Source organism: Clarias gariepinus, chromosome 18, assembly GCF_024256425.1.
Source record: "Clarias gariepinus isolate MV-2021 ecotype Netherlands chromosome 18, CGAR_prim_01v2, whole genome shotgun sequence".
Taxonomy (NCBI): domain Eukaryota; kingdom Metazoa; phylum Chordata; class Actinopteri; order Siluriformes; family Clariidae; genus Clarias; species Clarias gariepinus.
Window position 1 is genome coordinate 769,271 of NC_071117.1, and position 17,616 is coordinate 786,886.

The 17,616-nt window shown below is 46.2% G+C and overlaps 1 protein-coding gene across 1 annotated transcript in view; it reads left to right on the forward strand.

Annotated features, from left to right (window-relative positions):
* The window catches only part of LOC128506723 (integrin alpha-M-like), a 100,052-nt gene that overhangs the window by 65,196 nt on the left and 17,240 nt on the right, over positions 1-17,616 (forward strand). Inside the window, exons 18-24 of the mRNA XM_053477289.1 lie at positions 1,164-1,286; positions 5,918-5,985; positions 6,390-6,531; positions 6,682-6,783; positions 7,917-7,996; positions 8,091-8,171; positions 8,311-8,389. Of these exons, the coding sequence (XP_053333264.1) occupies positions 1,164-1,286; positions 5,918-5,985; positions 6,390-6,531; positions 6,682-6,783; positions 7,917-7,996; positions 8,091-8,171; positions 8,311-8,389 (675 nt within the window). The remainder of the gene's footprint in view (positions 1-1,163; positions 1,287-5,917; positions 5,986-6,389; positions 6,532-6,681; positions 6,784-7,916; positions 7,997-8,090; positions 8,172-8,310; positions 8,390-17,616) is intronic.

The window sequence follows — 17,616 nt, forward strand, 5'->3', positions numbered from 1 at the left end:
GAGTACAAAAGGGTCAAAAATAGATTTTTAAATGCCATAATAGTGATTCTGCTCATTCTCACCTCGTGACAGATTTGATGATTTGTGTGTGTGTGTGTGTCTGTGTCTGTGTCTGTGTGTGTGTAAAAAATTATAACTAATTTGCCCCAATGTCTTAGGGATAATCAAGATGTTTCTTGAGCCTCTTTGTTCCTTTTGGTTAGCAGTGGCATTTGCCTTGGAAGTGTTTTTTTTTTTTTGGCTCCTGAATGTGTCGTCATTGTGCTCCTGGAGTAATTTTGTTAGGCCAGCCACTCCAAGGTTTACCACTGTTTCAAGTTTTCTTCATTTGTAGAGAATGGCTCTTCCATTGGTTTACTTGAGTGCCAATGCCTTACAGTATAAATAGCTTTGTAACCCTCTCCAGACTAAAACATCAATTACTTTGTTTCACATCTGTTTCTTTAGATCGCGGTATGATGTGAGATCTTTTAGAATGCTTCATTTTGTCAGACAAGTTCTATTTAAATGATTTCGTGATCACTTACAACAGGTCTGGCAGTAACCAGGCCTGGGTGTGGCAAGTGGAATTAAAAATATTCCATAAAATGTGGCTAATCACAGTTCATTGAAGATTTATTTAAATCATGGGGGGATTACTTTTTCACATTGGGCCAGGCAGCTTCCAGTCTTTTTGCTTCCTAGCAAAGTGTCTTTATTTTTTATTAGTTTCACTAACAAATGCATATTGTAATACTCCTACTTTCACTAAAGTTGATGTTTTTCCATGCAACTGCATGAAGCATTTAAATTATCTCCATTCATGCTTTTTTTCAACCACAAATTTGTCTTCCACATATTTCATGTTTATTAAGAAATAAGTGACATGTGAAGTATTATTATTTTTTTTACAATGAATAGATAAAAATCTATTTCCTTTCAGGTTTTGATCTGATTCAAAGGTTTTTCCAACCAATTCCAGTATTTCTTTAATTTAATTTTGTTGTTTTCTTTCCTTGATGCAGCCCAAATGATTTGATTCTTCTAAAATTGTCTTTTTTTGGCTAGGCAGTGTATAATGGTATAATGTGATGAATAAAAATTTCTTGTAAGTTGATTTAAAACTGAAGTGAATTATTAATCATGATGAAGACATTAACAAATCAAGCTTTTGTGTATTTCAGAGCTGTGTGAAGGACACGGTGTCTCCAGTCTTATTCCGACTCAACTTCAGCCAGTTTGATCATCAACCAGACTACTCCAACGCCATCCTGAACATCGACAGCAAAAACACTGCTCATGTAGAGGTGAGGCACACCACTGTTACTCTGAGCGTTGATTTGGTAAAACAGAGTCTGTGAGTTAATTGGCCTAATAAGATCTATATGTGAAATGACTAGCTGAATCAAAGTTAATTTGCTAGGTGATTGGATGAATCTGTTCTCTGATTTAGTTAATTTGTGAGGTACAGTAACTGGTTGAGGTAATTTATACCTGAAGTTATCCGAACAAGATTACTCCCACTATACGGCAATAGTAGCTCAGTAGCTACAGCAACAACCTTAACCCTCTTTGCTTCAGGTTCCTAACTGGGAATGCGAAAAAATTCTATTTTACTGTGCTGGGTAAGAGCTCATGGCAGGATCTGACTCACAAAACACCTGCTTGGAGACAGGACTGAGAAATGAAGTGTGCTCTCCCCTCAATGAGTTCGTCAATGAGGCGTCAGAACAAGAAGCGCATGAGGGATACATAATACTCGGTGCTCGTAAAGCACGACTTTTTTGTTCCCTTTCAAAGGCTAAACTCGATGATGCGTGAAAACGCTATGGTAAACATCTTGTCATGTTGCCGGTTGTGAAGCATGTGTGTATCAAACACGCCAAATTTTGGCTTATATAACCTCTTTTTTATTTCAGGCAGCGGGTGACCTGCTGAGAAACTTAAGTACTGGTGGGGCTCTTCAAGATAGGGCGTTCTGGAATTACGCCGGGCCACAGACTTGTGGCTGAATCTCAGCGGCATCAAGCATAGGATCGCGCATTCCTCCTTGATGCCCCTATTTCGCCTTACGTGTCGTTAACTCATTCGCCACTAGGTTCATGAGGCGAAGTTATATAAACAAGCCTTCGGAAATTCCTTCCCCGCCGTGCTCAAGAGTCTGGACTGTCGGCCACCCAGTCTCGACCGGGTGTGACTTTTGCAAGGCGTGAAACACACAAGGAGAGTGTTTTTGAGCCGGGCACCCCCTCGTAAAGATTGGGGTGCGTCGCGCCGCGCTTTGCAATCCACCTCAAAAGAGCTCAGACTGGCATATTGTCTTCTTCACAAAGAAGCCCTGAGGTTCATGTGCCCAGGTCCATGGGGGTGGCCCCCCAATGGGGAGAGGCACGCAGAATTCCTTTCGAGAATGAAGTGTTCTCCCTGGCACCCCAGAAGGTCGGTGTTTTTGCTCCACTACCACTGGTGTTTCGGGCAACATCAGATCCAATAAAGTGTTAGCTCTTCAGTTTTTCCTGCCATGTTTCAGGATGCCGAACATCTAACATCGCCCCCCACCCCGTTTAACCAAGCTGCTGAGGCTTTTGCCCCTTTAAGAGAAACTGGCAGCATGGAAACTACTGCCAAGCATATCTCCTTGGGTACTAAGCACTATAGAGAGAAACTACAGGATGCAGTTTTCACGTCACCCTCTGTGTTTCAACGGCGTGGTCTCCACTTCCGTGAAACTGGGAAGTGCGCATCTGCTGACAGAAGTTGCTGGGGAATGGGGGCATGGAACATGTTCCCCTACCAGACAGTGAGTCAGGCTACTACAGTCGGTATTTCTTGGTTCCCAAGAGGAACGGGGGGCTACGTCCAATTTTTTTATTTTCGCGGGCTGTTCCGCTATCTAAAATAACTGAATACAGCTTCAAAATGTTGACTGTCAAAGTGATTGCTCTCAAATCCTACCAAGCGATTGATTTGGGACAATCGATTGAAGGACGCTTACTTTATATAGAAATACTGCCACAACACAGGAGGTTTCTAAGGTCGCTTTCGGGGGCGAAGCTTACCAGTATTGGGTCCTTCCATTTGGTCTAGCTCTCTCACCCGCACATATACGAAATGCACGGATGTAGTTCTGGCGCCTACGACTTCTTAGGATTGAGGCCCAACACCACGAAAAGCATGCTCTTTCCTGTTCAGAGGACAACATATTGGGTGTCACATGGAATACGATCGTAAGCGGGCACAGCTGTCTCCCGCTTGTGTCGAATCCATTCTCAGCACCCTTAAGGAAATCAAGCTAGACCAGAAAGTGACCATCACTTTCAGAGATCTTAGCTCTTATGGCAGCTGTATCCACGGTGACACCTTTGGGCCTTCTGCACATAGAGAAAGCATCTCAGTTGTGGCTAAGAACCAGGGGATTTCACTCTAGGGCCAATCCCTAATAAAGGTTACGCGACAGGTGCTTCGTACCCTTCCTATGACTGACTTTGGGTCCCACTCTAAGTTTGTCTTGTCGCCGCAGATGCTAATGACAGAAGCTTCCCTCATGGGCTGGGGTGCGGTCTTAGATGACCGTCCAGCCCAAGGGAGCTGGAGAGGCCATCTCCTCGCGCGGCACATCAATTGCCTCAAAATGATGGCTCTATTTCTGGCCCTAAAGCACTTCCTCCAGCAGTTGAGAGACTACCATGTCCTAGTGCGGGTGGACAACACTATGGCAGTCTCATATATTAATTACCAGGGCGGACTATGCTCGCACCGCTAAATAGCTAGCGCACCAGGTTCCTGTCCCTCAGGGCGATTTACATTCCAGAGCATATAAATGTGGGAGCAGTTGTTCTGTCCAGTCAATCTCTGACACACGGGGAATGGAAACCCCACCCCGAAATAGTCAGTCAATTTGGAAGAGATTTCAGGTAGAAGAGGTGGACCTCTTTGCCTCGCAAGATCAGCAAATGTCCCCTTTACTACTCTCTGACTCTTCCAGCTACCCCAGGTCTAGACGCCGTGGCCCGTACATGGCCCTGGTTACGCCCTTATTACACAGCCTTTATTATGACTTATTACACAGTGTTTGCGCCTCTTATTGACAGCGCCCTGTTGGCCGACCAGAGTGTGGTTTTCGGATCTAGTATCCCTCTTCAACGGCTCACTATGGGTGATTCCAATGAGGTGGGATCTTCTGTCTCAGGCGCAGGGGATGATATTTCATCCCCGGCCCGAGTTTTGGAACCTTCACGTTCAGTCCCTGAACGGGACCAACTAAGTCAAGCTGGTCTTCCAGCCAGCGTAATTAAGACTATTCTAAATGCTAGGGCTCCTTCCCCTAGAAGAGCTTATCCCCTTAAATGGAATGTATTTGAAAGTTGGTGCATGACGAAGCAGGTAGACCCAGCCCACTGCCGAAATGTTCCAGTGCTGGAGTCTCTGCAGGAAAAATTGTCCTCGGGCTTGTGCCCTAGTACCCTCAGGACGTACGTAACTGCTATTTCAGCCTGCCACGTCCTGATTGGTGGGGTTACTGTGACACGGTCCCTTTTGTGGGTTTTATCTATCCTGCTCAAAGAGCCAATTGACACCTTTTTTTTAACCACTAGAGCCAGCGCCTCAGGTTTCTAACCTTTCAGATGGTTTTTCTAAGGGCCGTTACCTGTCTAAGAGGATTGGAGATCTGTCAGTCTCCCCATCCTGCCTAGACTTTGCCCCTGGGCTAGTCAGGGCTATTTTGCATCCTCACTGAACTATCTTCCCAAAGTTCCATTCTCAACATGCACCCTATTGTTTTTGAAGCCTTCTGTCCTCCGCCTTTTACAGCTTCGGAGCAGGAGAGACTTACTGTGTCCAGTACGTGCTCTTCAGATTTACGTACACCGCATCAGCCACTGGCATAAGTCAGAGCAGCTTTTACATGTTTTGGGGCCGCAACCGGGGGGGCGGCCGCCACTACACTGGGTGAGAGATGCTTTTGCCCTTTCCTATGAGACGCGTGGCCTCACTTTGCCTTTAGGAATCAGGGCTCATTTAACCAGGGGGATCGCCTCAATTACTGCACTAGCAGGAGGTATTCCCCTGCAGCAAGTATGTGACGCAGTGGCGTGGTTCTCTCCGCACACATTTGTTAGATTTTATAATCTGGATGTTCATGCCACTCCGGGCTCACAGGTCCTCGAGTCAGCTTCCCAGATATACAGTAGTTCTGAGACCTTCTCGGCCTTGTGTGCACACGCTACACAACCTTGGGGTCCAGACACTTGCAGTGCGGCGGCGTTGGTATTCTCGTTCCCATAGCGTTTTCACGCAGCATCGAGTGTAGCCTTTGAAAGGGAACGTCTCGGGTTACTTTGTGTAACCCTGTTCCCTGAAAAGGCGTGAACGAGATGCTGCGTCCCAATGCTGCACTGCCTACGTGACCGGACGTCTGTTCAGACAAATCAATTTGAGGATTGTTTCCAGTTCACTCCTATTTATAACGTGCAGGTGCGTCTTATCAGATGACGTCACCCGACCAAGGTTATATAAGCCAAAAACTTGGCGTGTTTGATACACACATGCTTCACAACCGGCAACATGACAAGATGTTTCCCATAGCATTTTCACACAGCATCTCGTTCCCGCCTTTTCAGGGAACAGGGTTACAGCAAAGTAACCCGAGACGTTTTCCAAGTCAAAAATTTATTAAAAATCTTTGTTTATCTTGTGGTCACTCGCAAACCGCAATACTCGCAATCCGAGCTTCCACTGTATGTCTTTATTTTATTATTATTATTGTAGTTACTTAACTTGTGTATGAAATCTATATAAAAAAAAAAGTTATGTATAAATATATATTAAAATGTTAAAATTTTAAATGAGCTTTACTGAATTATGAAATAATTTACATAGTTGTGAAACTATGTGTGTGTGTGTGTGTGTGTGTGTGTGTGTTTATGTGTATTTTCAGGTTCCCTTTCAGATTAACTGCAAAAACACGACCTGTGTATCAGACCTGCAGCTGAACTTTAACTTTCTGTAAGAATCAAATTATTTAAATTTTTGTAATTCTATGTTTTTGCTAAAGTTCTAGTTTCGTACCTAAAATGTGTAATTTTAAGGTTCCAATTTTTCTCCACACAGAATCTGTTCTAGTTTGTTGGTGTGTTTGTATAGTGTTATTTTCAGAGGGTTACTGATACTGTACACTCTCCATTAAGCACTGCACGTTTATGTGAAGTATAACTGTGAGAAATGACTTTATATCAGTGTTACAGTGGAAACACTCAGAACTGAGTAAGGAAAGTGTGTGTATGAAGGTTATTGCAGGTTTTGTGTGCATGTGCATTTTAAAATGAATATTTGTAATTTATACAGAATTTAATGATGCGTGTGTGTGTGTGTTTGTGTGTGTATGTGTGTGTGTGTGTGTGCGTGTTTAGGAACAGCACATTGCTGGTGGTGGATCAGGCATCATTTATTATCCATGTGACTTTAGTGAACACAGGAGACGACTCGTTCAACACAAGCGTGGTTCTGTTCTACCCTCCTGGATTATCACTCTCTCTGTTCAAGACCATCAAGGTACAGCACTTCTTTACCCTCACGTTGTCACTCTGTTACTCATTAATTGTTGCCTCTGATTCACATTCACATGGTGCTACTAACTTTGATTTCAATTGTGACTGTGAATCTGACTGATTGTGACTCTGATTAAGATTGTGATTGATTCAGCAAAACAGAAGGACTCGAAGCAGTTGTGGAGATCGTGATGAAGGAGCGCTGAACAAAACCACCTGCAGTATCAGTTTACCGGTTTATCGCAGTAACACAGAGGTAAAAGCACATACACATATGTACAAACTTAACAAAACACACCACACACTAACATCTATGAATGTTCGATGCAAACCGCAGTCCATTTGTTTTTGCAGAAATTTGTAACTCGAATGTTCGTAAGTCGGGGAATACCTGTACTCTGTCTATAGTCTCTGTAGAATTTAGTGAGGATGAGAGGAAATGAGAAGGACTTTTCTTGGCCTTTGCAAAAAGTTGAGATGAGACTTCCTTCACTATGGAGAGCTTAATGGACCAATTAATGTTCTCCACCAGGTGAACATGGAGGAATTTGGTGCTCTTAATGATCTCTAAACAGGATGTGGATGTTCAGTGGATAGTGGTCATTCTGTGCTTTCCTTAAAACCAACCGATATCTCTTTAGTTTTGTCCATGTTCAGAAACAGGTTGTGGCTCTGACCCAGACTTCAGTTGGTTCCTAATTTCAGTACGCTGATTTGTTGTTTTTGCTGTTAAAACCCACACTGGTCATGGTATTAGTGAACTTAAAGGGTATGGAGAGGATTGTGGTGCATGACCGAACAACAGCAATGGTCTGGGAGATGTTGACAATTTCATTAAAAACATCCACTAGCTAAATGGCAAATCCTTTAAATTTGTCTTATAGCTGGAGTAGGATACAGTACTTGCTCCTTGAGTGGAGGGTAATATTCCATGGTTGGCAAGGAAAACTACCCCTCCTTTCAAGGAACAGGTACTCTGAGAGAGTCACAATAGACAGGGATCCAAACACGTGAAAGAGTGAGTATGAATTGTCATGGAACATGCTGACACTGGTTGACTGACTGACACACATACTACCACTGACTTCCTGCTGTGTTCTCCAGAACATCATGGCCCTGAGCACCAACCTGACCTTTGCTCTCTCTACCACATCCTCACACCTCTACTCTCACTTTGATTAAAGATTAAAATCAATCACAGCTTTTGTCTGTTTCTTATCTGTGCTCTGCCCCATGCTGGTGTGAGTAAGCCACAGTACACACTACTGTGTGTGTGTGTGTGTGTGTGTGTGTGTGTGTGTGTGTGTGTGTGTATGTGTGTGTGTGTGTGTGAGAGAGAACATAAGAAAAACCAGTTTACTTTAAAGCATTATCATGTGTGTGTTGTAGGCTGTGTTTGAGGGTGTGTTTCGCATCTCTCGTGACTACAACTGGACTGACATCATGAAAATGACCCTTGTGGCCAGCAGGTAAACACACACACACACACACACACACACACACACACACACACACACACACACACAGTGAGAGTGTATTGAGCTGTTGGTTGTGTGTTCACAGTGATAACAATAGAAATACAAGTAGCACCACAGTGATGAAGACTCTGCCTGTTCTGTACAGTGTAGACGTGGCCGTCAGCTCGTGAGTAATTACACACACACAAACACACACACACACACACACACACACACACACACACACACACACACACACCATCACCACCACCACCAACAACAACACAGTCTGTTATAATTACTAAACTAATCTCTCTCTCTCTCAGTGTTCCTGAGCTTTCTGTAACGTATCTGAATTTCTCTCTTGGAGATAAAGGCCCTAAACCTATCCATATTGTGTTTAAGGTGAGTTTACACACACACACACACACACACACACACACACACACACACACACACACACACGTGCATAACAATTTTTTTGGTAGCACTCTTACCTAAATATACAGTGGGGGAAATAAGTATTTGATCCCCTACAGATTTTCTAAGTTTGACTACTTACAAAGGAATGAAGGGTCTTATAATTTTTTCATAGGTTTATGGTAAAGGATTGAGACAGAATATCAACCAAAAATCCAGAAAAAGCACATGATACACATGTTATGAATTAAGTTGCATTTCAATGAGGGAAATAAGTATTTGATCCCCAAGCAAAACGTCTTGGGTTACTTTGCTGTAACCCTGTTCCCTGAAAAGGCGGAAACGAGATGCTGCATGAAAACGCTATGGAACCTTTTTTCATGTTGCCGGTTGTGAAGCATGTGTGTATCAAACACGCCAAATTTTGGCCTATATAACCTCGGTAGGGTGACGTCGTCTGATTAGACGCACCTACAGGTTATAAATAGGAGTGAACCGGAAACATTCCTCAGAATGATTTGTCTGAACGGATGTCCGGTCACGAGGCAGTGCGGCATTGGGACGCAGCATTTCGTTCCCGCCTTTTCAGGAAACAAGGTTACAGCAAAGTAACCCGAGACGTTCCCTTTCAAAGGCTACACTCGAAAATGCTATGGGAACGAGAATACCAAAGTCGCCACACTGCAAGTGTCTGGACCCCTGAGGCGGAGGACAGAAGGCTTAAAAAAATAATAGGGTGCATGTTGTTAATGGAACTTTCGGAAGATAGTTCAGTGAGAATGCAAAATAGCCCTGACTAGCCCAGGGGCAAGTCTAGGCAGGATGGGGAGACTGGCAGATCTCCAATCCTCTTAGAGAGGTAAAGGCCATTAGAAAAACCATTTTTAAAGTCAGAAACCTGAGGCGCTGGCTCTAGTGGTTCAACAAAAAGAAGTGGGGTGTTTCCCACAATAACCCCATCAATCAGGACGTGACAGGCTGAAATAGCGGTTACGTACATCCTGAGAGTACTAGGGCACAAGCCCGAGGACAACTTTTCCTGCAGAAACTCCAGCACTGAAACAATTCGGCAGTGGACTGGGTCTACCTGCTTCGTCATGCACCAACTTTTAAATACATTCCATTTGAGGGCATAAGCTCTTCTAGGGGAGGGAGCCCTAGCACTTAGAATAGTCTTAATTACGCTGGCTGGGAGACCAGCTTGACTTAGTTGGTCCCGTTCAGGGACTGAACGTGAAGGTTTCAAAACACGGGCCGGGGGTGAAATATCGTCCCCTGCGCCTGAGACAGAAGATCCCACCTCATTGGAATCACGCATGGTGAGCTGTTGAAGAAGGATACTAGATCCAAGAACCACACTCTGGTCGGCCCACAGGGCGCTATCCAATAAGAGGCGCAAACGCTGTTGATGGAACCTTGCCAAGACTCCCGGGAGCAGAGCTATCAGGCAAAACGCATAAAGGCGTAACCTGGGCCACGTACGGGCCAAGGCGTCCAGACCCAGGGGAGCTGGAAGAGTCAGAGAGTAGTAAAGGGGACATTTGCTGATCTTGCCAGGCGAAGAGGTCCACCTCTGCCACATGAAATTTCTCCCAGATTGACTGACCACTTCGGGGTGGGGTTTCAAATCGAATTAAAAATTCAAATTCAAATTTTATTTGTCACATACACAGTCATACACAGTACGATATGCAGTGAAATGCTTGTACGACCGCCGGTGACCTTAAAAAGGAAATAAAAACTATATCAAAGGAATAAATATTAATAAAAAGAAATGAAATACAAAAGAAAATAAATGTAACTAGTAAAATAAACAAACTGTACAAATAATAAAAATATTACAAAATATAGAAATATAGGAATATGGGGGGAATATATATATATATATATATATATATATATATATATATATATATATATATATAATATCAAAATTTTAAAATGTTTTAAAGCGGCATTAAAATGTTTTAAAGTGGCAAAGTGTCATGTGCAATGGCAGATATATAAACATGTATTGTATAAAGTGACTTATGAAGGTGACATGTGCAATGGTTTCAGATATGTAAATATGTATTACATGAATGTGTCCATGATTGTCCAGTCAATGTCAATGTTCAAAAGATATTACTCCTGTGTGGTGGTGTGATTGAGAGACCTTATCGCCTGCGGGAAGAAGCTCCTCCTCAGTCTCTCTGTGTTGGCCTTCATGGTGCGCAATCGCTTCCCAGACCGCAACAGAGAAAACAGTCCATTGTTGGGATGGCTGAGGTTCGTCACGATCTTCCTGGACTTGGTCCAGCACCGCTTGCTGTAGATCAAGTGCAGGTCAGGGAGTTCGGTGCGGATGATGCGCTCAGCTGCACCACCCTCTGTAGAGCTCGTCTGTCCTGCATTGTGCTGTTTTCAAACCAGGTCGTGATGTTTCCCGTCAGAATGCTCTCTATGGTACAGGAGTAGAAATTCCTAAACACCTTAGAGGGCAGTCTAAAGTCTCTAAGGCGCCTGAGGTGGTAGAGACGCTGCCGGGCCTTTTTCACCACGGTGTTGATGTGACAGGACCATGACAGGTCCTGTGTGATGTGAACACCGAGGTATCTGAAGCTGTCCACTCTCTCCACTGGGCTCCTGTTGATGATTGGGGTCTGGTAGTTTACATTCACATTTACATTTAGGCATTTGGCAGACGCTCTTATCCAGAGCGACTTACAAAAAGTGCTTTAAAGTTTACATCATTGGATACATACTTACACTGGGTTAACTAGGTTAATAACTAAGTGGCATTAGTCCAACACAACTGGGAAGAGGGGTTTTTTTTGCGAGGGGGGGGGGTTAATTCACGTACTGGAGAAACAGATGCGTCTTGAGTCGTCGTTTAAAGATACTCAAAGTCTCAGCTGTACGGACATCTAGAGGAAGTTCATTCCACCTCCTAGGTGCCAGAACAGAAAAGAGCCGGGATGAATGCCACCCTCGATCCCTGAGAGATGGTGGAATGAGGCGAGCAGTGCTGGAGGATCGGAGGGAACGTGGTGCAGTGCGTGGTGTGATTAGAGCAGAGAGGTAAGTGGGTGCTGGGCCATTTTTAGCTTTGTAGGCAAACATCAGCGTTTTGAATTTAATGCGGGCAGCTACAGGAAGCCAGTGCAGGGAGCGGAGGAGTGGTGTGGTGTGGGAGAACTTGGGAAGGTTAAAAACGAGACGTGCTGCTGCATTCTGGATCGTGGACAGAGGCAGGCCTGCCAGGAGTGAGTTGCAGTAGTCCAGTCTTAAATTAACAAGGGACTGAACAAGCACCTGAGTAGCCTGTAAAGAAAGAAATGGGTGAGTTTTTCTGATATTGTAAAGAAGAGTTCTACAAGAGCTAGTAAGGTTAGCGATGTGTGGGGAAAATGACAGATGATTGTACCCCAAGATTGCGGGCAGTGGTTGAAGGAGTGATTTGGTTGTTGTCCAGGGATATCACAAGGTCTTGACATGGGGATGAGTCACAAGGGATAAACAACAGTTCTGTTTAACTGAGATTGAGTATCTCATCCTGGATGGCTGATGAGCAGCCATCCAGGATGAGATGTCTGCCAGACATGCTAAAATCCGGGTGGAAACCTGAGTGTCAGAGGGAGGAAAGGAGAGAGTAAGTTGGGTGTCATCTGCATAATGGTATGAAAATCCATGCGATTATATGACCTTACCAAGAGACCGGGTATAGAGGGAGAACAGAAGAGGACCAAGTACTGAGCCCTGCGGGACACCAGTAGAGAGTCTACGTGGGGCAGATGTAGATCCCCTCCATGTTACCTCATATGACCTATCTTCTAGGTAGGAAGCAAACCATTGCCACGCTGTTCCACAAATTCCAAGGCTTGTAAGAATAGATAATAGAATCTTGTGGTTCACTGTGTCAAATGCAGCTGACCGGTCCAGGAGGATGAGGACAGATGATAGTTTAGCAGATCTAGCAGCGTGGAGCTTCTCAGTGACTGACAGAAGGGCAGTCTCTGTAGAATGTGCCACTTTGAATCCAGATTGGTTGGGATAATTAAGGTTGTTCTGTGAGAGATAAAGAGACATTTGGTTATAAACAGTTCTTTCAAGAATTTTGGAAATAAAAGAGAGAAGTAATACCGGGCGATAATTGTTAACTGCAGGGTTTCTTGAGGATGGAAATAACCCTTGCCTTCTTAAAAGCAGCAGAAACATGACCAGATGATATGGAATGGTTGATGATGGTTGTGGTGAAGGGAAGGAGGTCTTGTGAGATGGCCTGGAGCATTGTGGAAGGGATTGGGTCTAATGAACAGGTGGTGGGGTTAGATGATGAGATGATCTGCTGAACCTCATCAGATGACAGGTAGTTTCTCTCCTGATTTGTACCAAAGTCCACTATCAGCTCCTTGGTCTTGCTGACGTTCAGGAGGAGATTGTTCCTCTGGCACCAGTTCTCCAGATTTACAATCTCCTCTAGGAAATCATCATTGTTGGTGATCAGGCCCACCACGACAGTGTCGTCAGCAAACTTGATAATGGCGATGGAGTTGGTAGTGGCCACGCAGTCTTGGGTGTACAAAGAGTACAGCAGGGGGCTCAGAACACAACCCTGAGGGGCTCCAGTGCTGAGAGTGAGTGAGGCTGAGACGTGTCCACCCATCCTTACTGCCTGTGGTCTGCCAGTCAGAAAATTGGAGATTCACTGACACATTGATGAGCTGAGTCCCAGGTGCTCCAGCTTGGTGGTGAGTGTGGAGGGAATTATGGTATTGAATGCAAAGCTGAAGTCGATAAAGAGCATTTAAACATAATTCGCTTTCCTAGTGTCCAGGTGAGTAAGTGATCCGCGACCCTCCTTTGAACCGGAACTTCCTGTTTCAGCCTTTGTTTGTATTTTAGCATGAGGAAGATGGCGGCATGGTCGGATTTACCAAACGGAGGACGAGGTGGTGCCTTGTAGCCGTCCTTGACTGTAGTGTAACAGTGGTCCAGTGTCCTTTCACCCCTGGTGGGGCAAGTAATATGTTGATGAAAGTTTGGCGCTGCACGTTTGAGGTTGGCACTGTTAAAGTCCCCTGCCACAGTCTTAGCATCCTGATGTTGTGTTTGGTGCTGTGTGAGTGCCTCATGCAGCTCGCATAAGGCAGTGTCCGTGTCCGCTTGTGGTGGATTATAAACGGCGCTGATTATGACCGATGTAAACTCCCGAGGTAGATAAAAATGACGACACATGATGGACAGTAGTTCCAAGTTTGGTGTGCATGAGCGTGTAAGAGGAACAACGCTCGCGCTGCTGCACCAGCTGCTGTTCACCATTAAACACACACTGCCTCCTTTTGGTTTCCCCTGAGTCCCGCGTCCTGTCCATGCGGTGAAGCGAGAAGAACTCGGCCGCCTCACGGTTCAGGTAACCCTCCAATTTGGCCACAAACAGGTCCGAAGTACCGCGTTCATCCATTCTGGTGCCGCGGGCAACTTCATTGACTCTATGCCAAAGAAATGGGGGTAAAGATCGAGGCGTTATCCCAGCCACTTCACATCACATCCATCAATGGTCGGCCCCTTTCATCTAGCCCCATCACTCACCAGACCCAACTTCTTACGTTCATCATTGTCCAACATCAAGAACAGCTACAGTTTTTTCTCACACCCATCGCATCACAAAACCGGATCCTTCAGTGGGGGCGGACCTGCACCGAGCTCTGCCTCCGGGCACCGGCTGGGACGTGTTCCAAGGAGTCCGAAGTCCCAGACGTCGACACCGACGCCATTCCATCCGAATATCGAGACCTGGCTGAAGTATTCTGCAAAAAAAGAGCCACTCACCTACCACTTCATCGCCCATACGACCTGGCAATAGAACTTCAGCCGGGCTTCGTCTCCCCCCCCGGCCATCTCTACTCTCTGTCGACCACCGAGACACAAGCTATGGAGGAGTTCGTCGCCAACGCCCTGCGCGACGGTACCATCCGGCCTTCCTCCTCACCAGCTGCCGCGGGGTTTTTCTTCGTTAAGAAGAAAGGGGGCGAACTTCACCTGTGTGTTGACTATCGGAGACTAAACAAGATCACTATAAAAAACCGACACCCGCTGTCACTCATCAACTCAGCCCTGGACGCCCTCTCTGGTGCCACCATCTTCACGAAGTTGGACCTCCGGAGTGCCTACAACTTGGTGCGTATCAGAGAGGGTGATGAGTGGAAGACGGCGTTCATCACGCCCACCGGACACTACGAGAGCCTGGTCATACCCTTCGGACTCTGCAACGCACCCTCAGCCTTCCAACAATTTATCAATGACGTCCTTAGGGACATGTTAGGCTGATGGGTGTTCGTTTACCTCGACGACATCCTCATCTATTCTCACATCACCGAAGAACACATTCAACACGTCCGGGTTGTTCTAAAGAGATTGCTTGCTCACCAACTGTACTGCAAGCTGGAAAAATGTGCTTTTTCACAAGCACTCCACCACGTTCCTGAGTTTTGTTATCTCGCCCCGGGGTGTAGCCATGGATCCGCAGAAGCTCGAAGCTGTGCGTCACTGGCCCCTACCCATGCCCTCAAACAGCTTCAACGGGTTTGCGAATTTCTATCGTTGCTTTATCCGGGGCTACAGTACAGTTGCAGCACCATTAACTGCTTTGACCAGGCCCTCGCTTCACCCGTTTCGTCTCACACCCGCCGCCATCTCCTCTTTTCAAGAACTGTGTCATCGTTTCACCACCGCTCCCATCCTTCTCCACCCAGACGCCAACCAACCTATTATTGTGGAGGCGGACGCGTCGGATGTGGGCGCCGACGCCGTTCTCTCCCAACGAGGTCCAGACCAGAAACTACACCCGTGTGGTTTCGTCTCCAAGAAATTCAACCCCACTCAGCAGCAAAACGGGGTAGGGGACCGCGAACGGCTGGGCATAAAGTGGGCCTTGGAGGAATGGCGTCACTGGCTCCAGGGCGCCAGTGAGCCGTTCATCGTCTGGACCGACCACTAGAACCTCATAACCATCAGGAACCTAAGGCAGCTCAATCCACGACAGGCACGGTGGGCTCTCTTTTTTGAACAGTACGACTTCCATCTGTCGTACCGCCCGGGGTCCAAGAACACCAACAACTATCAAGACAGTACGACGAAGACCTTCCCCAGGCAGATCCCATGCCTGTCATCCCCTCTTCCCGGATCATTGCACACCTTCAATGAAACTTGGAGACAAGGGTCCGCCAGGCACAGACTGCAGAGACCGGGCCGGCAGGCGTGCCGCCTGGACGACTCTACGTCCCCCAGAATGTGAGATCAGACGTCCTCCAATGGGGCCACTCCTCATCGGTCGCCGGACACCAAGGGACACGGAGGACCCTCTCATTCATCCGACGGGCTTTCTGGGCAGAGGCACCCAGTACCTGGTTGATTGGGAGGGCTACGGCCCCGAGGAACAGTCTGGGATTCCGGCCCGGTTCATCCTCGACCCCGAACTCATTCGAGACTACCGTCGTCGGGTATCCTCCACTCCAGGACCGTCAGAAGCCGGTCCTGGACAGGGGGGTACTGTCATGCACACTCAAGAAAATAATAAAATAAGTAAACAAACCACAGTACAACGCTCAGTCATTGAGTTGCCCGATGTCGCCTTGGTTACTGTGAGTACTCACTTTATTGGCTTGCTTTCTTACTGAGTGTGTATTTATCAGATCTGGTGAAGGCTGGGTGGCCGATGGCCTCGACTCCTGAGCACGGCGTGGGAGAAAATTTCCCAAAGGCCTGTTCATACAATCTAGCCTCTCGGAACCTAGTGGCGACGGTATTAACAGCATTGCCGAATAGGCTGGAAGGTGATACAGGAGCATCAAGGAGGAAAGTTCTGTCCTTATCCTTGATGCCTGTTAGGTTTAGCCATAGGTGCCTTTTAGCAGTCACCAAAGAGGCCATAGAACGGCCGATAGCACGGGCTTCTTGATTCAGCTTGCTGCTCGTGCTCAGATCTTTCAGCAGATCAGCCTGGTACGCCTGCAAAACCGCCATGGTGTGCAAGGAAGCGCCGGCCTGACCTGCTGCTTGAAACGCTTTCCCTACAAGGGTAGAAAAAGTTATACACGGCTAGGAGGGAAATGTTGGTTTCTTTAGTGAAGATGATGCCGCAGGAGAGAGATAGCCTGCAAGCATATCTTCTATCTGGGGCATTATGGTGTAGCCTTGTGCTTTTGCATCCACGATATTCGAATAAAACGAAGTCGATGGAACAAAAATACGGGAAGAAAAAGGATTCCTCCAAGAACGAGATATTTCGTTGTGGAGGTCATCAAAGAATGGGAGAGAACAGCGTTTTGGTTCCATCTCCTGGCCACCTGACAGGAATCTGTCGTGTAATTTTGAGTGTTTTGGGTGAGCTTGCTCCTGTGGCCAATCAATATGCAGTTGTTCGACTGCACGCGTTATAACCTCAAGCAGCTCCTCATATTCTCTCTCATCTTTAAAGGAGCGTTCTAAGGAAGCTACTTCCATTTCCAAAGAAGCAGGGGAGTGAGTCTCTTCAACGCACCCACGAGAGGCACCGGAGTGCGCTCGGGAAGTGGAAAGAGAGAGTTCGGGATCGAGGGAGAAGGCGATAGAAAGGAAGGGCTCGTGCCTCGGCCAAGTCAGCCTGTGATCCCCATAAGTGCAGCGCGGCTCGTGGCTCCCTAAAAAATGCAAGGCGCGCAAAGCAGTTTTATGGGGAGAAGATCACAGTGCTCGCACTCTCCATTAAGCCCTTCGAGAGCGTGCTTCTCACCCAAACATTCAAAGCAGTAAAACAATAAAACTCCGCCCCTATTGTCTGGTGAGTTTTATAAGCTTAAAATTCTGCTGTTAGATCCTTATCATGCTTGTTGACACACACTTCCACATAAAGCGGTGAAGATAAAAGATCTTTTTCACCTGCAGGTGCGTCTAATCAGATGACGTCACCCTACGGGAGGTTATATAGGCCAAAATTTGGCGTGTTTGATATACACATGCTTCACAACCGGCAACATAAAAATATGTTCCCATAGCGTTTTCACGCAGCATCGAGTGTAGCCTTTGAAAGGGAACACGACTTAGTACTTGGTAGAGAAACCCTTGCTGGAAAGCACCGTGGGAAGACATTTCTTGTAGTTGTTTACCAGATTTGCACACATCTTGGGATGCATTTTGATTCACTTTTCTTTACAGATTTTCTCTAAATGTTTAAGGTTTCTTGCCTGTTGCTT